Source organism: Diadema setosum, chromosome 13, assembly GCF_964275005.1.
Source record: "Diadema setosum chromosome 13, eeDiaSeto1, whole genome shotgun sequence".
NCBI classification, from domain to species: domain Eukaryota; kingdom Metazoa; phylum Echinodermata; class Echinoidea; order Diadematoida; family Diadematidae; genus Diadema; species Diadema setosum.
Window position 1 is genome coordinate 13,993,986 of NC_092697.1, and position 27,258 is coordinate 14,021,243.

Below are 27,258 nucleotides of genomic sequence, written 5' to 3' on the forward strand. Positions count from 1 at the left end.
ATATGATTTCATAGATCATGGGGGTTAGATGGTATTCACGCTTTATTGCTTTATTCAGAGCTCTCATGTCCACACATACATTGTATGTTTATCTGGTTTGGGCTCTATGGCTTTTTCACGACAGACACCCAAGGTGTTGGCTCGTCGCCAAGATCTTTGATGATGTCAAGGTCTAGCAATCACTGTAGTTCCTTTTCTGTCTGTGGACGTGGAATGAAATCTGTCGATGTGGCTGGGCCACAGCTTTACTGTGTCATCAACGTTCAACTTGCACGTCACCGCTTTGAGCTTGCCCAAGCCTTGGAACAGATCAGCGTATCTTGACACGATGTGGTCGTCAGACTGAATGGCGCATGTAATTTCGACGATGTGTAGCTCTGACGCTGTTTCGAAACTCCAGAGGGAGTAGCAGTCACCATTCACTACGTAGAATTTTGCAGACGTGCTACTGTTCTTGAATGTGAGCATCGGATCGAATGTACCGTGAATGTCGAGTGGTGCGTTGCTATTGTATGCGTAAATTTGTGCATTCTTGTTGTGACTGTAATAGCACAGGACGCTTCGCTAAGTGCTTGTAGCATTCAAAACTCATCATGTTGACAGATGAACCAATGTCTATCAACATACTGATATCGGTCTCCTGAAGATCCGTGCTCAATATGGTCTGCCAGTCTGCATTTCCTGGCCTAACAAAGACCTGTTGTAGTTCCCACTTGAGAGCTGACTACTTGCGAAGGTTCCTGATGTGCCGGTGGCACTGTTTCATCCTTGTCTGCTGTACTGGTAGGTGTTTGATTCAGACGCTTGGGTCCTGTATGGATGGTACTGGGGCCATGGTTTACGTTGTCCATGCACCACACCAGCTGCAGCTCTTTGCTGTTTTGTCAGATCTTTTACTCTCTTTGTCAAGTCATCTCCAAAAAGTTACTCACTAACTCGAATTGCTGGTTTGCAGAGATGCAAGTACTTGGCATTCGAGTCTGGCTTGATTTGTTCTTTGCGTAAGCAGTTGATCTCAAAATTTACATTTCAAAGCAACACCAGTGCATTCTGTTGAGTTTCTGGTAGGCTTTCAGGAGACAGGGTTTGTATGAATGCTGTGAGTCCTCTCGTCAACAGTTTTTGGACACGTTGTAGCTTTAGGTCGTGGCTTCTCTTGTTCACTTTGGGGAAGCACAGAGGGGTACAGTTACTTGGGGGGGGGGGGGAGGGTGTTTACCTACCCCCAGCTTCTCCGGCATATTCTCCTCGAGCTGGTGAGACATGTGGTATAGTGTCGATTTAGCCATATCCTTGTGTATATGTGTAGCACCACCAAATTTCTGCGCAAATGGGATTTCATCTCCAAGTGCATTATCCTCCTCTTCTTGGGCTGATTCAGCCTCTTCCATCATAGGGCATTTACCCATGTTCTCGGTATCGAGAGGATCAAAGTCGTCATGTATTGAGTAGCGGCGTTGCCTGCAGGCGTCGCCATCTTGTTCTTGGATCACGGTGGGTAAAACTTTGATTGTCGAAATATGTTACCACAATTTTGTAGGATTCTTTGAATGGGAGACAAAGGAGAATTTCTCTCTCAATGAAAAAGTTTTTCTTGGGCCAGTAACCCCCAAAACACGCCGAAATTAGTGTTTTGACTGCCGAGGGAAAGTTGCTTTCCGAGTGGATAATAAACATGCGGCAAATTGACTGCACATGCACGAGCGGGATCTTGAGTAATAACGATTGCAGAAATATGAAATACTGTGCACTCATGTTATAACAAACACAGTTATACCAAAATTCCAGTTACAATGAAACAAAAATTCAGGCCCCAACATTATCGGCTCTATGTTTTTTATTATTTATTTGTTCAGTTATAATGAAATTTCAATAAACGAAAGAAAAATGCTGGTCCCAAGGACTTTGTTTTGATGGGAGTCCACTGTAGAATAAGGAGTCAAGCTTGCCTTAGGTCAGACCTGACAGACTATTGAAAAGTACAGCAACTTTGCTCAAGGCTCTTTTCCCTTGACATTAGTAGAGCTTCTATTTGCCTACTGTTGCAAAAAGGGGAAAGCCTGGAATTGGTTAGGTTTTCAACTCCCGCAAGATCAAACTGTTGACCATACAGTGGCTTATGCAGCCCACTGCTGTGAAAGCTTAACAAATGATTATAGAGTTGGAGAAATAACAGCCATTCGTGTGGGTACATTCTGGATATTTTCTGATGCATTAATCACACATCTTCTATGATGAGGCTTTCAGAATAGGGATGCATTGAACACACAGTGACAGTGACATTAGTGCACAGGAAAAATTCTTTTATCTACAGCACATCATTCCAATAGAATGTTATGGTAGCACTGCAGAAATGCAATATGTTGCAACATGGAACATGAGGTAATATGTGTACCAGCTGGGCCCCGTTTCATAAAGGTAGAGCAACAGCGTCAAGTCCCCTATTCAGCGTCAACTTCCTCCCTGCAGCGTCAAATTGTAAACTTGACGCTGCAGAGCATTTCATAAAGAGTTGACGCTGCACGATCGACGTCAAAATGTCGCTGGAGCGACAAAAATTCTGACGCTGCTCAGTATGAGCGTCAAAATCTGTCCAAGGACATGCTGGAGCGACAACTTGCCATTACTATGACGACACAAGTAAGCTCAAGATGGCATACTTGGTGTTATTCCACAGGGGGCTGAGGAGGGAGAGGGTGTTTCGGGATAGACTAAATCCATTAGATTGCTAGGACGACGTTGACATGTTCAAAAAGAATTGTTTTAACCGTGGGAGAATTATGTACATAATCGACAACCTGGCAGGCCAGCTAGAACACCCTACCATCAGGAATCATGCTGTGCCTGCAAGCCTCCAAGTCTGTATATAGCACTGTGGTTTTATGCAACAGGGTCTGTGCTGGACAACAGTGCTGCAATGCACGGCATTAGTGTTGCAACCTGCAGCAGGGTGGTGAGGAGGGTGACAAAAGCCCTGTGTCAACTTAAAAATTAGGTTAGTTTCAATCATATCAAATTGATATCATTTATCTATGCAATGTTACCTAGAAACTCAAGTTTGAGAGTGTTCAGTGCACTGGCAATTGCCAAACTCAGCCCCTGCACCGTAGGCCTACAGGTAGAATGCTACTGTAGTTAAAATCTTGTGTAGAGGGCCTACATTATTCCTTGAATTTCTTGTCAAACCATGCATGCCTGCCAAATACGGATCAAATCACCTGTAGCTAGGGCTAGTTGTATTAAAGTACGATCTTTGATTGTACGCGTATCGGTACGCTAGTAAAATCAGACGCAGCTGTAGCTAGCTGCATGCACAACCCCCACCCTGAAACATTGTATACCTGCATGTAAACAAACACACACGCGCACAAATACGCTTATACATGTGTAAATCTGTAGCTCTCCACCAATCTGCTGAAGGGAGTGATCGACCTTGTACGTAATTGCCTGATCGTTCCAGCCAACACCACAGATTTTCTCAAATTTTAAAAATGAAATAACTTTAATTTGATTTAAAAAGTTGAATTATTTTGACTGTTATTATCACAGAACTAGTCCTTATTGATACGAAGTAAGTATAAGATAGCAGGGAATTATGATATTGGAATACTTACCGTGCTTGAGTTCAAGTGGTCTGATTGAGATGTATCTTTAACGATCGATGAATGCTGCGTATGCAGTCGAGTCAACTGTGGTATGCGCAACTGCGCGTATGCGGTACCATCAAAGCAGACGACATCAAAAGAATTACAAAAAATCACTGCAGCGAAAGTGCGCCTAATATTCTGGGGATTTCCCTGGAATTAGGCTCGTCCAAGATTTTTCATTTGTCTTGCTAGGATGTCAAGTTGACATCGTAATTTTTCCTAGAAACACAATTTTGCTATGATAGCAAGTTGACATTCCAGCAGGATTGCTGGGATGTCAACTTTGGTAGTTTTGTGAAACAGGGCCCTGGACACCTCAGTAATGCAGTGATTTTGCCTTATTTTGTTCCAAACTCAACGCTGAAGTCATAGAAATGCAGAAACAATGAACTTTCCTTCTGTAGGCATTTTTATCAGTTTTCAAGTCTTCATTATTCATGATGAATATGTGACCTTCAGGTTTCTAATGATATTGTTGGTAATAGAGCATGATTTATATTGTTTCATTGTAAAAAGAGCAGGAAGTATTGTGTTTCATTGTGAAATTTAACTGACCAAATCACTGATGCAGTGGATTAATGAGTGTCACTCCTGCAAATTATGTATTCAGGTTAGAAAGACGCATTGGTCTTTTGACAACCATGCATTTATGTGAGTAGCTTGATATCCCAAAGGCAAATTGATTAAAATTACGAGTACTGACAACTCACCGGCTACAATGCATATTCACAGTTTGATCATTTTCCATACTTCTTGGCAGCTTTTGTCAAATGAAATGCAAAGAATCCAGGAATCTAAAAACAAACTCTTCTTTGCTTTTTTGCTTTACAAGCAGTGCAGTTTAGATGCTAGCTTCCCAATGAATTTATGATTTGATCATATTCCTTTGTAAACCAAGTCAATACTTCTTGGCAGCTTTTGTCAAGTGAAATGCAAAGAAGCCAGGAATCGAAAAACAAACACTTCTTTGCTTTGCGAGCAGTGAAATTTAGATGCTAGCTTCCCAATGAATTTATGATTTGATCATCTTCCTTTGTAAACCAAGTCAATACTTCTTGGCAGCTTTTGTCAAATGAAATGCAAAGAAGCCAGGAATCGAAAAACAAACACTTCTTTGCTTTGCGAGCAGTGAAATTTAGATGCTAGCTTCCCAATGAATTCATGGTTTGATTGTCTTCCTTTGTAAGCAAAGTCAGTGGCACTCAATGCATATAATGCAAACAAGAACTTTCACATACATTTTAATTTCGCAAATCTTGGCTATTGCAAAATCCGCAGAATTAAAGTGCACACAAACATTTCTGGTTTTACAGTGTACTTCTTTGCTGGACAGGCAATGAAATTTAGATGCTAGTTTCCCAATGAAACAAATGCAGTTGTTCAAGAGGCAATTCTCGAGTCTTACACCGACTTGTAAAACTACAATTATTTTTGTGTCTGAAAATGAGTACGGAGTAATGTGGTTCACTTGTCTCTGAAATTAATCCAGAGGACTCGTGGAGGTTTTGATCATTGCACTGGTGCAATACATGAATGTATGTAAATATTTGTACTACAGTTTACCTAATTTCAAGATTAAATACAGGAGATCTTCAATATGACATTGTTGTTGTGCTGGTATTTCATTGGCAGTTTGAGCAAGTGTGTGTGTGTGTGTGTGTGTGTGCCCGCACATTAAGGATAGATAGATAGAGAGAGAGAGAGAGAGAGAGAGAGAGACAAACAGACTAGCAAACTGAAATGAGGAGTGGGACAACCCTTTGAACCCCCCCCCCCAAAAAAAAAAGTGTCTTGAAATTAAATCATAATATAATGAACTCACAACTGAAATATCACACAATGTACCATCCACATTTGCATTCCCCAGTTTATTTTACACTGCCATTCATAATACAAGTAACATTAGTGAGTTCCACAAATATGCCTTCTTCAACCATTGAACATGCAATCACAAAATGTGTCATTTTTTGTGACAACTTACACATCACATCATCCGATACCAGATCATCTTTTCTTGCACCTACGAAATAATTTCACAAGACAAAGTGCAAGGAGATACCTTCGACAAAGCTCACTTTATAACTTAACTTTGGAACATCTCTCAAGACTACCAGTGAATGCTGAATATACAATGGTGTGCTTGCATTATACATTATGTGTGTAGCGTGATGAAATTTTTGAACGTGGATGGATGTCGAGTACTTCCGTATAATATCTGAATGATGTTGCTAGAAATATATAGGAGAGTGGACCAAAAATATGCAGCACGATTACGTGGACCATCTGCATATACACTGTAAATATGACAACCAAAGAACGTCAAGTTTACAAATTATGTTCACAACAACACAAGTGATGGCTCCCAAAATGGGGGGAAAAAAAAAACACCTCGCCAAACATCAAATGTTACCATAATTAAGGAATGTCAAATTAAGTTTGTCTGCAAGAACTATGTTGGACTACAGCCGAAGTATGGGAAACATGTTCCAAGCTTGTCCATTCACCCCAACCCAACCTGTCAAACAGAAATGGTCGTACATGGTTAATTACACGACAGAGATACATCTGATCTGGTATGTGACTGAATACATGTCACAGCTCTTTCCCAGCAAACTTCCAAATTATGTTTGCTCTTAATCTGATGTCATACCAACAAAGTTTCATATAAACTTGCAGTCCATAACCACTAGTTTGTAGTGGCTGTTGTTTCTCCTAAGTCACCAGACAGCCTCATAAAGAACACGAGGCAAGGCATCAAAGCCTAAAACGACTTACTCTTGGAAACATAGTATGAAATTGATCACATATGAATGATGCATAATGACAAGACAAACTTTCATAACAATGTGTGGCATGCAAACAAACCACCATCTGGGACGGTTGCTTCATAAATTTTGAAGACTTGCTCATTCAAGTTTATTTCATTATTTTCATTTCATTTTCCCCCCTATCATCAGGCACACACTTATATAGCCTGGCAGGCATAGTTTCTGCCCAAGTATTGCAGTTAACAAGTTTACAGAGTTTAATATTCTATTTGTCTATTTGAAATTCATTACCCTCTGACCATCCTACAATTCTATTGACATTGTACATAAACAGAGGATTGAAAAGGCAAATCACATCACACATATCTCATCCACTTACTACTGGTACCAACAAGCAGTTCATGTGAATCAAAGTCAAGTGCAGTGACAGACTTAAATTATTGGGAAAGAAAAATGTTTAGTTGGTTTTTGTCTTTTTTTCAATTCAGATAATATATCTCACCCTAGCAGAGATGGAATTTTTGTAAAGTACCTCATCTTGGAACTTGAAACAAACAAACCGACTTTCAAAAATTGTGCTAGAGAACCAAGCAAGCAGTGGGGTAGGCCAAAGAGCCCGCCTGCAAGTTGTCAAGATCATCTTTCCTGTGAAAGCATAGTTATCCAATTAAGTTTTGCTTTGCAAGTAAGCTTAGCATGCATTCTGATTTTTTTTTCTTTCACAATACACAACATATTCAAATGGTTCAGTGAGTCTAGTTGTATTACAAATGTCTTTTGCAGAATGCTTTTTATTTTTCTCTCTCCCTTTTGTTATAAAGCTAAATGTGAAACAAGAAAGCTTACCATGCATTCTGATTTTTTTTTTTTTCCACTTCGACTGTAGTGGATATGACAAGTCAAACTTCTTTTTTTTTACCATACACAACATATTCAAATGGTACAATGAGTCCAGCTGTATTATTAATGCCTTTTGCGGAATGCTTTTTCTCTTTTTTTCTTATGAAGCTAAACGTGATACAAGAGTGTACATACTTCTCTTTATGAACACACATCTTGAGCTCATCAAATCTACAAGGCTCTATGAAACTGTTCCAAGAAAATACAATGTACCTGAATTCATCTCAACATAGTGTAATACATCAGCAACTTCCTCCATCGTTAATTCATGCCTGGTAAACATTACCTTTTGTGTCCGACTTCAAAAATATGTTTCAATTAAATCTATCATATTAAATACTGATAAACATACAAACAAAAACCAATCAAAGCACTACATGTAAACAGAACAAAAAGGTCACTAGACAAATACATAGTAGAATTTGCGCTGAACTTGATGTAATGACTGACTACTCGTCCTTAATCTGTACCATTAAATTGCTGAGCTATTTACATCATTGCTGGCCAGAGAAAGAAAGAAAACAATTACTTTACAATCATATCTCATAGGAGAAGATGGCAAGCCAAGTCAAATCAATCCTTCTCATTTGTTAAAAGTGTCTGATTACGATACTGGTACAGTCCTTGGAAACACTCCAATTCTCTTAAAATAATCATCACTCCTATTCAAGCCAGTAACAAGACTTTGATGCGGTCACCAACTCTCCGAAGATTTCTCATCCAATTTGCTACATCTGACCCGAAAGCCAGAGAAAAGGCATCGTGACTCTTCACACAGGGGGGTGTGATGCTTACATCAGAGGCAAGGGATGATGGGAGAAGGGGGTGCTGCCCTCAACGTTTCTTTCCCGGGGCGGGGGAAGCACCCCTGGATGAGGCCCTGGACGTGTCGGGGGTGTTATCATCGGTGTCCGAGTCATCCTGTAAAGTGAGGAAATAAAATTCAATTCAGTTCAATTCAATTCAATTCAATTCAATTCAACTCAATTTGACTCGATTAGATTCAATTTGATTCCATTCAGTTCTTTTTCATTTAATTCAAGTCCAGTTAATTCAATTAAATTCATATCATGGTTTATTCATATATGCATGAGAACTGGAGAGACTGGCAGTTGAGTTCACAGAAACGAAGCAAGGCAAAGTGTAATTATGCTATAAACTGAAAAATCTACACCTGTCTTCATCCCACTCAAAACAATATGTTGACCATTATATTTCCTTGATTCAAAAATAGTGCAAAACATTTTAACTGATGGCAACATTGCCATTAAAAACAGAATGCACATGGCAAGCCTCCACAGGAATCTTGGATAGTTCCAGGATTGTTACTGGATGAGCTGAATAAAAAAGAATGGAATGCTCACATCGTCACTCTGTTGCTGGCTCTCCTGGTCTGATTTCTCGTCATCATCATCGTCGTCGTCATCGTCATCGCTGACCACGGCCTTGCGTGGTGGTCGTCCTCTCTTTACCGGTTTCTTTCCCTTGTCTTCTCCCTTGCCCTTTCCTCCCTTGGCCTTGGACTTACTGTGCTGGCCTGGGATAACAAAATCAATACAAAGAATGATAAATGGATTCATCAAATGCTGCACCTACAATCATTGCAAGCACTGCATAAGTTGCTGTATAGATTACATTTCTTGTGATAATGCAAACACATTCATCACACCCCTTTCTTGCAAAGATTCTTGTAAGAGTTTGAAATTAGAAGTATTTGAACATGAATAGAGTTTCATTACTGCTTAACAAACAACCAACAAACCTCAAAACATATATTTTCGATGCAGATAATATGTTAACTGACATTTTTATAACCATACCAGGGCCCCGTTTTATCAAAAGATATATTCAATTATATATTTCCATACCACTCAGGTTACCACAGACTTATGATAGATATCAACTATATAATCAATTATAACTCTTCATAAAATGGGGCCCAGGTATTCATTCTCTACAACATACTATAAAGCCCATTTCCCCACTGACAAAAAGTTACAAAAGTTTCTGAGCTTGATGTTAACCTAACCCTAACCCTAGCATAGCCATCAGCGTTAACAGTTATCATCCATCCTTTTTCATTGAGAATTTTTCCTGCAAGTTCTCTTAGCGACGACACTTACTTTCTTCTTCCTCCTCATCGTCATCGCTCTCACTCTCGCTTTCCGACTTTCCTCCCAGTTGCGGCGGAAGTCGTCCGCCCTGCTCCAGGTGCTTGCGAGCCGTGGTGAAGACAGAATGCAGCACTATGGAGTCGTCATAGATCTATGCAAAAAAATGAGTCCAACATGTATAGAACATTAACTCTGTAACTGGATAAGTAATTAACACACTGCTCACAAAAAAACCCAAAAAAAAACACCACATTCACACACACACAAAAAAAAACAACAACCACACACTCAAACACACGCAAAAAATGATGAAGTATACCTTCCCATACAGTTGTGACTGCAACTACTAGTATGGGCATCTTTCACATGAAGAAAGTTACACGTGCCAAATCCATACAATCAATATGTGACCCGCTGCAACAAAAGGATCCGAAAGTTGGGGGAGGACAATTTTCTTAAAATAACATTACGTTATTCCCTTACTCTTCCACTTTAATGTCATATATAACATGACTCATGAAAGTACTCGGCGGCGGAGATGTGGATGATTTTATTTAGCGTTTCGAGAAAACCGCCTTCAAAGTTTTCCTCCGACGCTATCATAATCAAGGGGAAGCACGACAGTTTTCACCGTTTGACAATAAAAGGTACGCTCCTAGCAACCTCCGCGATGTTCATTCAAGCTTAGCGCCAGCGGTCTACGGACGACCAATCAGTAACCAGGATGCCACGCACTGACCAATGACATCACTCCCTCGTTGCTAGGGGCGGAGTCTAGCTGCGGCGCTAAATCCGAATCTTTGGACACGCTTCTGTTCCGTTGAAAGTCGGAAAATCACGGCCCAGAAAAATGATATTTTCTTGCCTTTCCTTTGATCATTTTGCTTCGAAACTTCGGCAGATGACAGAAGATACATAAGACTACAAATTTATGTCAAAAACAGAAATCCAAATGTTTTGACGGATTTTGATGATCTGACTTCAAACTCAATTTTCTCGGTTCACTCGTCAGCGACTTTAGGATCCTTTTGTTGTAGTGGGTCACATATGCTCAAGAAAGTTAAAATCTGTATATGAAAATTTCTTAACCTGTTGAGGACGAGTCCCGAGTATACTTGGGCAGTTGTCTATGGGAAATGTATGTTGTGGCAAAATCAAACCGTCCTCGCTGGGTTAAGCTTCCCAAAATTTGGTTGATGTGCAGTATCTCTTGTCAGGTATAAACTACCTTCAAGAGTTTTCTCTTTTGTTACTGATTTCATTTACTGAAACTGATTCAAATGGTCTGCCTTCCGTACGGCACACAAAGAATTTGGCTTCAAAAAGTGAGTGAGAATCTTTTTTTTTCTTTTTTTTTCCTCAAAGATTCTTGAGTATGTCCACATTGTTTCCCCCTCCTTTCAGCAGATCAACAATTTGAATGGCTGAATGATTATGACATCACAAATATAGTCATCAATCGCCACGGCAACAACACCCACCCGCGAGCCCTCCAGGTTGTAGATCTGGGCGTTCTGGAACATGAGGACGGTGTCCCTCTCCAGGTCGTCCAGGCTGCGGTACTTGTGCTGCCGGATGCGGTCCTTGATCTTTTTCAGGTCCATGGGCTTGGTGATGAGCTCGTAGTAGTCGGGCAGGGCCCGCTTCGGGGGCAGCTGGGCAAAGGGGTGCGACAGGGGGCGGCCGGTGCTGCAGGGGGTCAAGCATTGTATGGACCATTATACAACTTACCGATGAGGAGAAACCTTTGCTGGCTTGAGCATTCCGTGTCACAAAAGCTACTCGTGAACTTAAAGTAATAGGTAAATGTTAAACTGTACAATCTTACGTTCCTGCAAATGAAACTTCTTTCTTGCTCTCCTTTCAACAAAATACACAAAATTATGAAATGTCTCACTTTCAACTGCATTATCTAGTTCAGATACATAATGCTGCCAGCTGTTCGTATTTTTTCTTCATCCACAAGAAAAAATTGTTTTACAAATGGAAAATAAATGTCTGTTGTTGTTACTTTTTTCTTTCTTCTCTTTTCTTTTCCTGTAATACTACACAGGATGCTTGGAATATACAATTTTTCTGCTGGTGACCAAAAATATGATTTTTCCCTTCAAAATAAGTGTTCTAATGGAAGGTACACTTTAAGGTAACACTGTGCCACCACCACCATCACTTCCACCATCCCATTACCATCACCACAATTACCATCATCCCCATCACTACCACCATCATCACTACCACTGCCACCATCCTCATCCCCACAACCACTAACATCACCTTCCCCTACACCCATCAACACCATCAACATCACCATCATCACCACTACCACTACCACCACCATCACCATCAGCATCACCACCAACATCCCACAACTCCCGTCATCACCCCCATTGACATCAACACACCACCATCGTCACTCCCACCACAATCACCACCACCACCATCACTTCCATCACTACCACCACAACCACACACTACCTATATCACCCACACTGCTCCAACCATCAACCCCATCATCACAACCACTACAACCATCACTACCACTGACCCCATCGCCACCACCACCACCACAACTATCAATGCCATACAATGGACCATCAAACTCACCTGTCCTTGTACTTGGACATGACCTCCACCAACTTCTTCATCAGCTTGGTGAGGTGTGGCGGGTTGGGGGTGGGCTTCTCGGCCGGAGGACGCCCCCGCCGCTTCTTCGGCTTCTCCACCTCCATCTCCATTGGGGGTTCCACCTCCTCAACTTCCTCCTCCACTCGCTTCCGTTTGTAGCGCCTCTTCTTCTCCTTCTTGATCTCCTCGATCTCCTCCAGGTTTCCATCTTCGATGGCCTGAGAGAGGGAACAGCATGAGACAATAGTGATGGTTAGCCATCAAAACTGATTGTAAAGGGATCAGTTTTGGTTGAGACTTAACTTCAGGTTTCTAAATTTTTTTTTTGTGCGAAACCTCTTATGAAATATGAAAGAGCATCTCATTCCAAGAGGAATTCAATGTTTATTTGATGAAAATTAGTTTTGAAATGGCTGAGATATCCAAAACAGAGCAATCCTAGTAAAAGGTGGGATCCGCCTTTTATTATGATCGCTTTGTTTCACTTTGTTTTTTGATGTCTCAGCCATTCCAAAACCGATTTTCATCAAATAAACTTTGAATTCCTCTTCGAATGGTATGCTCTGTACTATTTTACAAATGGTTTCTTGGTATCTCCCAAAAAGTTGAAAGTCCAATCCTCACCTCCACCAATACTATACCATCCCTTCAAAGTGTCACAAATATTCACCATTATCATCAGCACTGCAAATGAGCCAGTGTGAAATAAAAAACAAAACTTGATTCAAGCAAGCACACTCTAGAAATAAACTTGCTAAGAGCCTTTTGGACTCATTTTGCACTCTTGCTGGTTGGAATCCTTACCAAGGGAATATGTTGACATATCTGACAAATTGGACCCTGATGGTATTTACATGTAGATCATTGTCAGGTAAACAGTATCTGAAGTTGCATACGAGGTCTATCCCTTGAGCTCATTTCCATGGCACGGAAAATCCACAGATCAGGCAATATTACACAGACACTGCCTTTCAAGAAGTGTAATAGACATGTAACTCTGCGAGTTATATTTTCTCCAAGAGATTTTCCTTATATGCAGCTCTGATGGGCAAATGCTGTCTTAAGGGGAATAAACTTGTATATAACTCCCCAGGGACTGTCAAGTGTCATATTAATGTAAAATGATAAAATGATATATGGACTACATGCAGTGTATACCGCCCTTTCTCCACAACATGGGGCAATATTGATGAATGGTGTATCGTGGACAGGCCTTACCCTTAGCCACTCCTTCTCGGTGAGCGTGTCGCTGTAGTCCACATCCTTCCTCTGCCGCGAGCCGCGCCCGAACAGCTTCTCCTCCTCCTCCTCAAAGGTCAGCCGCTCCACGTCCTTCTCGTCCATCACCAGCCAGCTGGGCAGCTCTGACTCCTCCATCAGCCGCGGCTTGCGGTTGGGGTCGCGGGCCTCGTTGCGCCGCCGCTCGATGTCCATCCGCTGGTAGATCTCAAACTCCTCCTCCGTCCGGGCTATCATCTGGTTCACTGTCTCATCGTCTGGGACCTCGTTCTCGTCCTGTTCGGTAAATTTTCAGAAGGGGGGAAGCAAAAACAAAAATTAATCTTCTAGGAAAACGATGCTGAGGCGATGTCACAATGGAACTTTGAAGAGTTTGGATTTTTCTATTGCAGACATTTGTCATTTACACACACAGGTAATGTTAGTAAATCCGAAACAACAATTTGCAGCAATTTCTGTGCTCTGCTACATGGTAGGACAAATTGAACACATGATCCAAGCAATTAAAATATAAATGCATGAATTACCCTATATATTTGACTAAGTTAACATTCCTGTTACAATATACAATCATTTCTAGATCTAACTAACCTTGTTCTGTGATAAAATCCTGACAGTATTCTGTGACAGGACACTTAGGTTATGTCAACAAAAAATGAAATACACTTTCCATCTTTTCTGGATGAAAAGTTCATCTCAACAGCAAACACATTAATAAAGAACACCCCAAATTACACTGTACATGCTTTTTGGTGTATCAGCCATGGTCTGTATAGCCAGAGCCCAAATGTAATATTTATTAAACTTTGCCAAGTTGAAAATAGCCCAACTGTGATATTCAATTTGTCACACATAGCGAAGTAGTAAAGAGCCCAAATGCGATATAGTCTGTCAAGTAGAAAATAGCCAAAGTGATTCATGTATGCACAGTAGAAGCCCAAGAAATCCCTCCAAAGCCATCACTGAATTTGAAAGAAAGGTTCTGACCTCATCCTGATCAGCATCTCTTTCCAGCAGCGCCCGGAGGTAGGCCCGCCTCTCCGAGTTGGTGGACTTCTGGTCAAACATGCCGGCCTGGATGACCTTGCTGTCCATGTTCATCTTCCATTTGGCCGCGGCCAGAATCTTCTCCTCCACACTCTGGACGGTCATCAGACGCAGGACGCGTACCTCGTTCTTCTGACCGATGCGATGGGCACGGTCCTGGGCTTGCAGATCCTGGGTGGCAAAAAAAAGGTGGGCAGCAGTGATGGTGAAATGGAAAGATAACCATGTAATGCACTACTTGATGTAAGATGTGAAATATGCTGACATTCAATTTTTGATCTTTGTATGTATAAATTTGTCTGTATATTGGTCGACAGGCATCTAGACAGTGCTAACTTGGTATCGGTGATCATCCTCCCAACTGCTGATATGACTTGACCTAAACAACAAGCCTATGCCTTGTCAATCTTGATTCTTTTTTACTTTAACGGAAGTAGAGAAAAAAAGGAGGTTTGTACAATGCCTGTAGCCTGTAATGCCACCACCCCATTACCTGGTGAGGGTTCCAGTCACTGTCGAAGAGGATGACGGTGTCGGCCGTCTGGAGGTTGAGCCCAAGACCGCCAGCCCTGGTGCTCAGGATGAAGATGAAGTATTGGCAGTCCGCCTCATTGAAGGTCTGGAGGAGGACACCGCGGTCATCTGCCTTGGTCGTTCCATCCAGACGCAGGTACTTGAAGCCTGAGGAGAATACAAGAAGCTCGCATGAATACTGTAAAACATGATATATTCGCAGCACAAAATTTTTGCGAATTGGAGCCGAAGGTCTTTTTTGTGGCATGAAATTTTCGCGAATTGCCACTGGCATTCAATGCATATAGTGTAGACGAGAACTTTTGCGTGCATTTTATTTCGCGAATATTGGCGCTCATGAAATTTGCAAAATTAGAATGCACGCAAACATTCCTCGTTTTACGGTATTTTCAATCAGCTACTGCAAAAGTGAAAACTTTGAGATGGAAATTTCTTTGCATTCTTCGCAACAAGAAGCCAACGCAAAACTAAAAGTATATGAATTTTTACTACCATTTTACTACCAATAACATTCTATATTTTTTTTAAGTCAAGGTAGGCATATTGCAGGAGTATCACTGCTGTGTTATTTGTAGTTTTCTTCACATTCGCTACTCCTGTCGTGTCAGTGAATTTGCTGTTGTTAAGTGGACCAGTTCCCTTTACTGTAGTGCTAGCTAGATTGTCATGATCATCCGCGAGATTAAAAAAATGCAAAGTTTACCTTACATGGCCAAGCTAAAGAGAATACTTGAATAAAAATTTCATCTGCTTTTGCAGTATATCATAGACACACATCACTTCTCAGGTTCCTAGAAGGAGTTCAGGTCAACTTTGCCTAGCATCAGGTCGATGTGACCATAATTTTATATATACAGTCTTACCTAAATTGTTCAATGTTTTGAAATGGTGTCAAAATGTTTACTTTTCGAGTCAGTTCATAAGGAACTTTTGCACTTGATTCGTTCCTAACTGAATAAATTACTAAATAAAGAGAGAGAGAAGCAGTGTTTTCTCACCTCTGTAGACAAAGAAGTCCTCCAAGATGGTCATCAGGGTGGTCATCTGGCAGAAGAGGAGGACGCGGTGACCGGTGGCCTTCAGCTTGGGCAGGATGCGGTCAAGCAGCTCAAACTTGCCGGCCACTCGGTACAAGTCGGGGCCCGAGATGATGCCACCAGACACACCCAGGTGCTCTGAAAAGGATTCCTGGAATCAAGAACAAAATACAATGAAATATGATACACCAAAGAACAAACACAGAGACAAAAGGAAAAAAAACCTTTCCCTTATCAGAGATCACAAAGGGAGACTTTGTACTACGGCATTCTTATTTATTTGCTGATATTGTCGACAATCACCAACACAGCATGGTTGAGAGAACATGCAAGAGAAACAAACAAGATGTGGGTGCAATAAAGCCACTTTACCATCTACTGCTGCTAATGTCACAGGTACAATCATGGCAAAGAGTGACAACAGTGTATGTGATGGTGCCAATATTTTGTCAGGTTAACTTGGGCCATTGCAGCATTGAAGTAAAACAGACATTTCTAGCTTTGTTCCATTTGCAAGGATATTTTCCATATCCCACTTTACTTTTTTACATTACCAGACTGTGAACTGTTCACACACTTTTGCTGCATTAAGAATGCATGCCTCAGAGACAATTTTGTTTTCAAGTGTAATTCAATGTACCATAAACCATTCTCTTAGCAGTGAAGAAAAATAGGAATCAATGATGTAGACAAACTTTTCTCTGTTGGAGTGGGGGAGGGTGGAGAAAGAGGAGGAGGAGGAGGAGGGAGTAAGGGGAAGCTGTGGGGAATCCCCCAGACTCACTCACCTCAATGTGCTGGAACATGAAGGGATGGTTGCAGATCTTCCTCAACTGCATGATGGTGTTAGTCAATGCCTTAGTGCCTCCGCGTCCCTGTTGATGCAACAACAAACATGACACTATGCACTCAGAAAACTTCTCCAGTGAAACAGAACCACTGACACAGAAATATTGGATGTGAAACTGATATAGGTTACAATTGTTCTAGGACTGTTACCTCATGGTGTTGACCTTCATTCATGTGCAATACTCACTGATTTACTTCATAAATACAATTTATGAACGTAGGCTATTAGATGGAAGTTTTTGGTGTAACATAACATCTCAGAGTTTTTAAGTATTTCCAATACCACACTGAAATTCCATAGTTGGCAGTCACGGAAGACAAGAATTTCTGGAATAGTCAAATGAACATGAGGCACTTTTCAAAACATGAGACATTTTAACTTTTGATTTATCAATTATCAATGACAATAAGATTACAATGCTATGCCTGTTTATACAACTTTATTTTGTAACTACATCTTGAACCATCTTTCATATCTATCATACAATTTCATTTAAGATGAATCTCTTGAGCACAACAAACTTTGGAGCAAATCTCTGTCTTCCCTGTGGTTGCATTACAGAAATTTGCGCAAGAAGTTGACTGAATGACTGTGACACAGTTTTTCTGATGGGATTTTCACCTTTTTGTCTTTCTCTGAGCCATCGGTCAGCATAATTCCCTTGGCCTGCATGTGTCTGTAGAGGAGTCGCTGCAGGGCCGACATGTCGCACTTGATCACATACTCCACCTGTATTTATGGGACATACATCAATTATTTATCATGAATATCACAAATGTTGGGTCATTCATTCATTAATATCACATATGTCAGTCATTTACTATTAGTGTCATTCTGTAACATATCCCCCTGGAATGCTAAAGAGATTTATGCTCATTTTTGCGCTGAAGTTAATATATGCAACAGTTGAAAACACTTTCTTGGTATGGAGTAACATAAACCACTCAATTTTGAAATCTGATTGACAGCAAAACTCGGATTCAAAGCATAAAATTTCAGCTTTGGTAATGAATAGCATGCTTCAATAAATGCAGCAAAATGTCATGAGCATGTCTACACTGCAGAAGTCTTTCTGCACAATCTTCATTCTCATTATGAACCATTACAAAAACAAAATAAAACAATCTTTGATGCTTCCACATTGACAAACTTTACAAGTCTTCTTAGGGAACAATTGATATGATGCATGGAACACACTTATGTGTCCTAATGGATCACAATCCCATGATGATGCAAAACAATCAGGCCATTTTCCCATGCTCCTATCTCATCCATTCCCCAACCCAACCCCCTTGAAAGTGATAGTGAAACTTGAACGTGACCAACCTTCTCTGGCAGCTGCGACTCCACCTCCTTCTTGAGGCGACGGAGGAGGAACGGCCGAAGGACTTTGTGCAAACGACGGATGATCAGGATCGTCTCTTCCTCGTTCAGCTCAACCTGGAAGATTAAGAGCACCTTAGTGAGAATAAAACGTCTCTAAGTGTGTGGAATGACAGCTAATACACCCCACTCAAGAATTTGGAAGAGGTGTTATACTTACCATAACTCATGTACGCACTCCTAGCACACTTTTTCCATATCTCTAAGTATCACGGTGTTCAACGAGAAAGGGCATATGCCACAAATATACAAACAGGCTTGCAGACAAGTCAAACAGATACAAATGGTGGGGATTCCATAATTGAGAGCACCAACACTACTAAACAAGCAAAGCATCACTGACTTATTTTTTCCTGTCTACATGCACGACACAAATTCTTCCACTTGAAAAGCCCTTTATCTGTAAGTGCATGGATGTCTAGCAGTTAGCGCCACTTAATCGGTGACACAACATTTGTTCTCACGACAATTGTTCCTGTCTTATTTTCTCCAAGGACTTAATGTTAGGGTTAGGGTTGTGATAGGGTTTTAGGTTCAGTTTGACATGAGAATTAGGATAAGAGTTAGGGTTATGTTTGTGGGTAGAATTTATGTCTGGCTTAGCATGCAGATATTCATGGGAGCAATTGTTGTAGGAGCAAATATCATGGAACCTACTTAATCACACCAGTTTTAGTACATGACAATATCAAATTATTGGCACAAGCAGACCAGCACTGTCGTCAATTTGCCCACTTTTACATGGACATCTGTTGGACAAAAATCTCTGCAGAGAAAGAAGGAAAAAAAGGATATTTTTTGTAAAGTTAGACTGCTTGCCTTCTCTCCTGTAGCGGCAAAGGGGGCGTTGAACCACTGCTCAAAGGTACTGCAGGACTTGAAGATGCTGGGTAGGAGGAAGTTCATGAGGGCCCAGAGTTCCGGCAGCTTGTTCTGTGGACGACACATCATATACAAGGCACTAATTGGTCAAGCCGCTAGCGGCATTACAGAACTATTTAGTACAAGTACTCACATCTCACAAATGCACTCGTAGCCTGCGCAGTTCCAAAGATGCTTTTCTTTTACAAATCTCCAACACGCAAAACAAATTTAACATTAGGAGGCTAAGCATTTGCTTGTGCAGCCCCCAAACTGTGAAGTAGAAATAGGACCAACAATTGTCTTCTATCCACGGACTTTCCGGGTGACATATCAAGGAATTCACTATGCTTAAAGGCTGATGGCGATGCAGAACATCTACACATCAGGGGGGCATTTCATGAAGCATTTTGTCCGACAAAGTTGTCGGACAAATTTGCTCTCAGCCAATCAGATGCAAGGATTTCAGTAGCTTGTAACAGCTTGTCAGAAAAATATCTGACCAAAATGCTTCATGAAACGCCCCCCAAATGTGATATATGTTTAGATCTAACCTCATAATTATTACTTCTCTCAATACCAAAGAACAGGACTGAGCATCAGTTACAGTAAAACAAACGTAAAAAAAAAACTGCAATGATAAAAACGACAGAATCTTTAGCTTGAATACATACACAATTCATTTCATATTCCGACCCATATGTCTATGACGGTAATATGATGAAAACATACATGCTGGTCTGAAATAGATGGACAACATATAAAAGGACATGGGAGATTAAACACTCAGAAATTCTCAGATGCCTGTGTGAAGTAAGGGCTGCAGGTAATCAGTGCTTGGTACACCATCGATCAAAATCAATCCAATCGCCCACCACACATACACACACACCAGAGGGCAGGATCTGGATGGTCAACATACCTGGAGGGGTGTTCCCGTCAGCAGGAGTCTGTGAGGCGAGGTGTAGTGGGTGTTGAGGATCTGGGTCAGCTTGCAGTGGTGGTTCTTCATGCGATGACCCTCATCCACCACCATGTGCTTCCAGCGGATCTAAAGAGCACACAAGGAATGATGAAACATGGTAAAGAAGCACTGTTGTATGAAAAGCAAAGAACCTGTGTACCCGCTGGTCTTACACGGATGACATAGTTTCTATATAGCATATATCTGATTCATTTAAAATTGACTGAAGTATCCACCAAAAGATAAAATATTCTCCATTATTTCTTGCACCAACTGCTGAGCCCCACTGAAGACATGCAGTACTTGGGGAAAATAGTGCCTCTAAGTTATCCAGTGCTTGCATAGCATCAACATCATGCAAAACATACAGATTTCTTTTATATATGCACTTTATTTTGTGCTGGTATTATTTTAGCAAATTAGCAAAGTATATTGTCAACAAGGCAGGGAATCATTATCTGTGTTTCTGTCAAAAGAGATAGTGCAAAATTATCATTCCTGATCACTGTGATTCTCCATCCCCACTTCAACCATAATCAAAATTGTTTTACAAGTCCAGAGTCGCAAAACATTATGCTCAAAACACATGGTATACACAGCGCAAATCACATTACAACCAATACAGTACAGACGAATTTCCTTTTTAAAAAAGTGAAAGTTCAGTTCCCAAAATTATCATCTACATAGCTTTATATACTTCTATTGTTCTGTTATTACAAAACTTCACTAAAATAAAAGGAATCTGCCAGTCCCAAGGACTCGTTATAATGATGGACACATGTACATTATGCCCAGAGATTTGAAAAGTCTTGATTATTTATGTCAGCTGCTGAAGAGAGATTCTGGATCACTGCCGCCGTCTAACCTTGGAGAGAATGCTCTTGTCCTTCATGACGTACTCGTAGGTGGTGAGGAGGACATTGAACTTGATGGAGCGCAGACTCTGGGCAATCATGCGGCGAGCCTGGGGAAGTCCCTTGTACAAGATCTTGTTGATAGAGGGCGCCCACTTCTCAAACTCAATGTTCCAGTTGGACAGCGTCCTTGAAAGGAATTGACAAATGTACGCACCGTAAACCTATGGATACATTAGCAGTGATAGATATACATTGCCCTACTGAGTTCTCAAATGAGAGAGAAAAACAAAATATCTATGTAAAGATATCTTGTAGGAAACAGAAATTATAATCAAGGAAAACAAAGACTCTGTTTAACATCGCGGCGGCTAAATCTAAGATGCAAATGTTCCACTCTGCTGACTGAGCTGTGTACGATGTTCAAGTGGGTGGAAAATCACTATAAAGAAAATAAAAGTTGAAAATTATGCAGTCGCTACAAAGTTATCCATGCATAAATTTCAAAATGCTAAGAAAAAAAACATTCACGGAACAGTTTCTTTTGATGCTTCTGATAGGAACAATTGAGTACGAAAAATTTCTACATTCTAAACTTATTTTTATTCAGCATTTCGTTATAGTTTCAAACCATGACTCGTTTCACAGCTTCATTAATACATAATATCCATGACACAAGCACTATATACAACTACGCGTCTTAGATATTTGAAATAGGGCACATTGTTAAACGCAGGAAATTACGAAGAAAAGTTGTCCCAACTTGCCCAAATGGACGCTTGGGTCCAAGGGCCCAATACAGGCAAGGGCACACGCATCTCACTTGCATGAAGGTGACATTTAAATGCCCTCCATGAGGCAAATCTCTCGTTTGAAGAAGCTACATCCCTGTAGACAATGCCAGTGTATATCTTGGCAATCAGGGACTTAAAAACCAAAGATATAAAACACCTGTTTCTTGACCCTGGCCTAATCTAAGCATCAGTCACCACCACAGCAGAGGGGGGGGGGGGGGGGGGAGGGGGGGCACCCGCGAGAGGAGCAGATTGTTTTGGTTTTGGCATGGGCTATGTAGCTCCATGGTATACATGCAGGTGGTCGATCTGTGTACGCATGCATTGTCAGCATCGGCAAACTTCTACAATGCTCTCCTTCTTATTCCTGTATTTTCGTTATTTATGGGTCAAATTTTTTCGTTCGAAATTTAAAACGGATGACCATAGAATTTCTCAATAGAATATAAAATTGAAAACTTTAGAAAGAATAGAGAAAATTGAGTTCACTTTGAATGGTCTGCCACAGGCAGACATCCTTATCATGCTGTTATGTAATATGACAGCTGTTGTAGTCATTAAACCCTGGCTTGGCCTCCAGGTTTGCCACGCCTGAGTAGAAAGTTATTTTGCAATGGGCAAATACATATCCTCCCACTTCTCAAACGAGGACTCGTTAGGGGGGTATAGCACCCCATCAGCTTCGTTTGCCAATGAGGTCTCGTCTCAGACGGGGGTTTGACGGCATGTCGGCAAGTCTGTAACACCCTGAATGGTGGCGCTGTATACTTACGAGAGCGGCACAATGATGAGGAAAGGTCCGTTGACCTTCTTCCTCTCGATTAAGTGACACATGAGGGCGATGGTTTGAATGGTTTTGCCCAGGCCCATCTCGTCGGCCAGAATTCCGTTCAGGTTGTTGTTGTACAGGGACACCAGCCACTGCAGACCCTTCACCTTTGTTGTTCACGAGGACACGAATAAAAACCAAATATTCCATAAGTGGCTTCAAATGGAAATTACCTTGATGATACTTGTGAAATTCATGTCAATTTCTCATATTCAGATCCTTTAGTATTGGAACATAACACGGAAATTTGGTTTTGAAAGTTTCATGCTGGGAAAAAGGCCATCGGCTCCAATTCACAGAAAGTTTCATGCCGCGAATGTTTCTGGTTTCACAGCTTACCACTGCAAAGTGTCAAGAATAGTGAAAACTCTACTCCAAATGCAAACTGATTTAAAACACAGTAAAATCAATCTAAACACAACAGTCAGTTTCACTGCATATAAAAGAGAAAGATGTCATGAATTTGTACAATCTTAATACTGTAGTGCAATGCTGACACCAGGTGACAATCACATGTGTGAATTTGACCAAACGGCGCAGTTTGTTCCCCTCAGCATGACTTTGTACAGTTTTCATTGGAATTTGTGACATGCTGCCTTATGCCAGTTTCCCCTCTGCCTCTAACCTGGTATGCCTTGAGCGTTCCATTGACCAGCATATCTGGCTGAGTGGTGACGATCTCATTGACGGAGTGGGCCATGTTGTAGTAGCCCTGGCCACCGGCAGATGACTCTGTCTTGTACTCATCATCATTCACAGCAGATTCCCTGCACAGACGAAAGTCAAGTATGAGGTTAATGTGATCTTTCGAAGAAAAAAAGGACAAGATGTGTGATTGGAGTGAATAAGAAGGGCAAGCAGAAGTACAGTGTACTTCGACAAAAATTGCAATTAACTTCCCCAACATTCTTTCTAAGAGATATGAAAATTCACATGAAAAGAAAAAAAAGAGGAATGGACTGGGTCCTTCTGCCAAAGCAACAACCCGCGAAGATTTCACTTGATTATAAGGCTCTCATTTCACAGCCAAGGGCAATACACTGACAAATTTACACACTGCGGTCTATGTAAGCACCCAAATTCCACTAAACCACAATGCCAATACATTTGAAGCACAAAGAATTCCTAAGCAATATATGTTGCCTTCCTCTGCACACATAGGAATAACAGTTATGAAATTTTAAAAAAAAAAAAATCCCATCAGCCAAACAGAGACATCTCTATAATTGATATCATTAAAAAAAGAAAAAAAAAGACTCAAATCATTTTCTGAACTCCTTGCAGTCAATTTAGACAGGCCCACTAGAATGCTTGCATGTCTTACTGGATAATCTCCTTTGCCGTCTTGTCAGACATGTCCACATCAACTCTCGGGATAGGGATGGGCTCTTCGATTGGCTTCTCCTCCTCCTCCTCCTCTTCATCCTCTTCATCCTATGAAAAGACGGACAGATCAACAGACTTGACTATGACACAAAGCATGGGTTGATATTGAGTAGAAAAAGAAATGCAACAATTGCAGGGAAAGTGTGGCAGAATGTGACTGAGCTAAAAATGGTCGACCTACACAAGAGACATGCCCCAATTAACCTGATCCCCAGCCCCCTCCAGTCCAACACAAAGAGATTATAACTTTGTCTTCATCTATACAGATGGTGATGTGTTCAAACTTACACAAAATCGTAGCGCTTGTACATAAGATATCCCTTGTTGCACAACAGTGCAGCTGTACAAGCGAGGTGAGTCTAAAGACAGAGGAGATGCCTGGTGTATGTTTATTTTTTTTCCTTATCAAATATCGATCATGAGGTCATTTTCATGAGGTTCCTAAACGTGTCCCTATTTTTGATCATGAACATTAGATTTAATTCAAGAATTTGGTAAGATTCTTGCCCTGGGCACAATTCATGGAAAGAACAGCTAAAAAGTTTTAATCCATATTTCACAATTTGTTTCTTCGGAATCTCCATTCTTTTTTGTTTTTTGTTTGTTTGTTTTTTTTTTTATATTTTGACTACTCTGCTTTGTGATGAAGTAAAGCTCACCTCTTCTGACCCACTCTCTTCCTCGTCCGAGCCCTCATCCCGGGGAGCGACGGCGTATCCGGGGTTCATCTCCAGCCACGCCTCCAGCTGGTTGGCCTTGGGGGCGTTGTCTCCGGACAGCACCTGGCCAGTTTCTGTATTCATGACGGTCACCGGCATGTCGCTTGACTGGCTACTCTCATCCACCAACTGCACCAGGGGGGTGGCAAATCATACGAACGGCCAGAAAATGAGTGTTGCTATGGCAACCTGGCTCACTTTCCATTTTTTCTTTTCTCACATCAGTCTTGGAGCTTTGAGACTTGCATCAATGTTTTAATATTCTGCAAAATCTAACTGCCTAGACTCCGACAGAAAATACCAGCACTTATTTTTCTTCTACATTTATAAGTCTCTTGTATCACAAGCATATAAACACCTACAGGATAACTATTTCAAAGGCAATCATATCTATCTTTCATCTTCTCTAATTTTCTGTTCAAAACTTCAAAACTTTGACACAGTTTTTGCTTACCAGATTAAAGTAAAGCTACAGGAAACATGCCAAAAATGAAAGGGATCGTATAGTTTTGGTTGAGACCTAATTTCAGGTTTTTAACATTTTTTGGTCAGATTATGAGAAACCTCTTATGAAATTTGAAAGAGCATGTAATTCCACGAGGAATTCAACGTTTATTTGATGAAAATTGGTTTTGAAATGGTTGAGATATCCAAAACAGAGTGATTCTAGCAAAGTGTGGAACCCACACTTTACAACGATCACTTTGTTTTACTTTGTTTTTGAATGTTTCAGTCATTTCTTGGTACATTGTATCTCGCAAAAAGTTAAAAGCCCAATTCTCATCTCCATCAATACTGTACCATCCCTTTAATCTTAACATTTGACAATGATCTAAACTTCTCCAGTTCACTTATTAACAAGCGAAAAAAAGAAAGAAATACAAATATAACTTAAAAATCAAAACAAAAAAAAAAATTTATCAAGGAATCTGATCGCACCAAAAAAATCCCAAATATTTCTAGTCTTTCATTTTTGCAAAACACTGGACAGTTCTAGTTGATCTCTACAACATATCATCAATTTTTACAATGACATGGAAAGAGAATGATCAATTTGCAACTAAATACCATAATCATCTCACAGTTTATGGGGAAATTCTCCAATAGATAAGAAAGATAGGTATGATAGAAAAGAAAAAGAAGAGCAATAATCATGTGGGTATTTTGACATTATATCGACTGAAGAAGAAAGAACACTTACTGGCTTGAGACAAATAAGAGAAATTAATTAAGTGTATTAGAAACAGTTTGAATCAGTAAAATGAAAAAGGTTAAACCCATTCACAAATATTTAAGTTAACACAAATGAGTGACATTAAAATCTACAAGCATACTGTCAGATTGGAAATCACTGCAAACACCAGAATTGTGTGGACCATGTTTCTGGCATAGGAATGAGTCAGCAAACCCTCAACACAGGAAAATACAGAAAGCAAACTATTTACATTGACATGCAGACTGACAAACTGACAAAGAGAACGGACAAACAAAGAGAGAAAAAAAGAAAAAAAAAGAACTCAATTATAGTCTTAGAGGAAGTTTTTTTTCTTTTTCTTGTATGGATGGATGTCTGAGATCAAGGATGGATAGAAGGTTTGGATGGCTCACTGGCTGAGATGGGAATGGATGCAGAAGTGTGAATGGATGGATGGATGGATGGATGGATGGATGGATGGATGGATGGATGATGGATGAATGGATGGATGGATGGAGAGAGGGATTGAGGGAGGGATGGGACAAGAGAAGGACAGGTCTGGTTGGAAGAGGACAAGGTGGAAAGGATGGGGTAGATGGATGAACTCAAAACTCACCCCTTCTCTGAGGGCTTCACTGGAAGAAGGCTCCTATGGCGGTTTGGGGGGTGGAGGAAGGAGAAACAGAGGAGTGAGGGTGGTGGATGGTGCAATGCTCTTCTCGGACAAAACACATTTCGACACGAAAACTGGAGTGAAATTGACTTGCCTCCAGTGGGGGGAAAAAAAAATAAACAAAAAAGTCACATTCCTTCATGATCACACACTTATGTGCAGAATGGCATCTTATGAGAAATAACTGAGAGAATTATTTTTGCTGTCCCTAATCTAAAGCATGATTCAAAGAAAATTGAGAAAAAACTATGAATTTTAAATTTGGACATGCATAACTGCACATGGATGTACAGGAAAAGCCTACTCAAAACTGAGTGTCTTGCTAGGTAGGTCCCCATTATCAAGAATTTTGTAAACAATATGAACATCAATTCGTATCTTTTAATGAAGTTCATCACACCAACACAAACATAAATGTACATGTGTATTCACAATAGAGTGTGTATCAAGAATCAGAGCCACACAAATTTTCATTCCCAATTATTGCATTCCGAATCAGTGTGTTGGGAGGTACATAGAGCTAATCTCATGATGACACTGTCAAGCACATGACTAAAATGGAACATGAACATCTCATTTTCATTGATACATGTTCAAAGCCTATAAGATATCAGCATCATCATTGCAAAAGTGCTTCAACAGTCCACAAATCAATGGAAGGGGCAGATGTTTGCAACCTGTCTTCTTGCTATTTAATCCATGATGCCAGAATGCTGACTGCTAGTAAACATTTGTGTCACTTTTCCAACACAACAGTGATGACATCAGGGCAGGAATTATGTTATCCATGGTCTCAGCATGAACCGAAAAGCAGCGCACACATCATCAAAATGCCCTCA

The 27,258-nt window shown here is 40.7% G+C and overlaps 1 protein-coding gene and 1 pseudogene across 1 annotated transcript in view; both read right to left on the minus strand.

Moving 5' to 3' along the window:
- Nucleotides 1-686: 686 nt before the first annotated feature.
- On the minus strand, nucleotides 687-1,409 carry LOC140236430 (uncharacterized; annotated as a pseudogene).
- Nucleotides 1,410-5,500: 4,091 nt separating this feature from the next.
- The window catches only part of LOC140236719 (probable global transcription activator SNF2L2), a 36,821-nt gene continuing 15,063 nt past the window's right edge, over nucleotides 5,501-27,258 (minus strand). Inside the window, exons 13-32 of the mRNA XM_072316642.1 lie at nucleotides 26,363-26,395; nucleotides 24,492-24,680; nucleotides 23,771-23,880; nucleotides 23,072-23,213; nucleotides 22,390-22,553; nucleotides 20,835-21,012; nucleotides 19,928-20,056; nucleotides 18,964-19,077; nucleotides 18,088-18,201; nucleotides 17,383-17,490; nucleotides 16,700-16,786; nucleotides 15,873-16,062; nucleotides 14,834-15,021; nucleotides 14,281-14,511; nucleotides 13,273-13,569; nucleotides 12,034-12,272; nucleotides 10,911-11,118; nucleotides 9,439-9,580; nucleotides 8,680-8,852; nucleotides 5,501-8,236 (exon numbers count right to left, since the gene is read on the minus strand). Coding sequence (XP_072172743.1) covers nucleotides 8,150-8,236; nucleotides 8,680-8,852; nucleotides 9,439-9,580; nucleotides 10,911-11,118; nucleotides 12,034-12,272; nucleotides 13,273-13,569; nucleotides 14,281-14,511; nucleotides 14,834-15,021; nucleotides 15,873-16,062; nucleotides 16,700-16,786; nucleotides 17,383-17,490; nucleotides 18,088-18,201; nucleotides 18,964-19,077; nucleotides 19,928-20,056; nucleotides 20,835-21,012; nucleotides 22,390-22,553; nucleotides 23,072-23,213; nucleotides 23,771-23,880; nucleotides 24,492-24,680; nucleotides 26,363-26,395 — 3,123 coding nt within the window. The 3' untranslated portion in view covers nucleotides 5,501-8,149. The remainder of the gene's footprint in view (nucleotides 8,237-8,679; nucleotides 8,853-9,438; nucleotides 9,581-10,910; nucleotides 11,119-12,033; nucleotides 12,273-13,272; nucleotides 13,570-14,280; nucleotides 14,512-14,833; nucleotides 15,022-15,872; nucleotides 16,063-16,699; nucleotides 16,787-17,382; nucleotides 17,491-18,087; nucleotides 18,202-18,963; nucleotides 19,078-19,927; nucleotides 20,057-20,834; nucleotides 21,013-22,389; nucleotides 22,554-23,071; nucleotides 23,214-23,770; nucleotides 23,881-24,491; nucleotides 24,681-26,362; nucleotides 26,396-27,258) is intronic.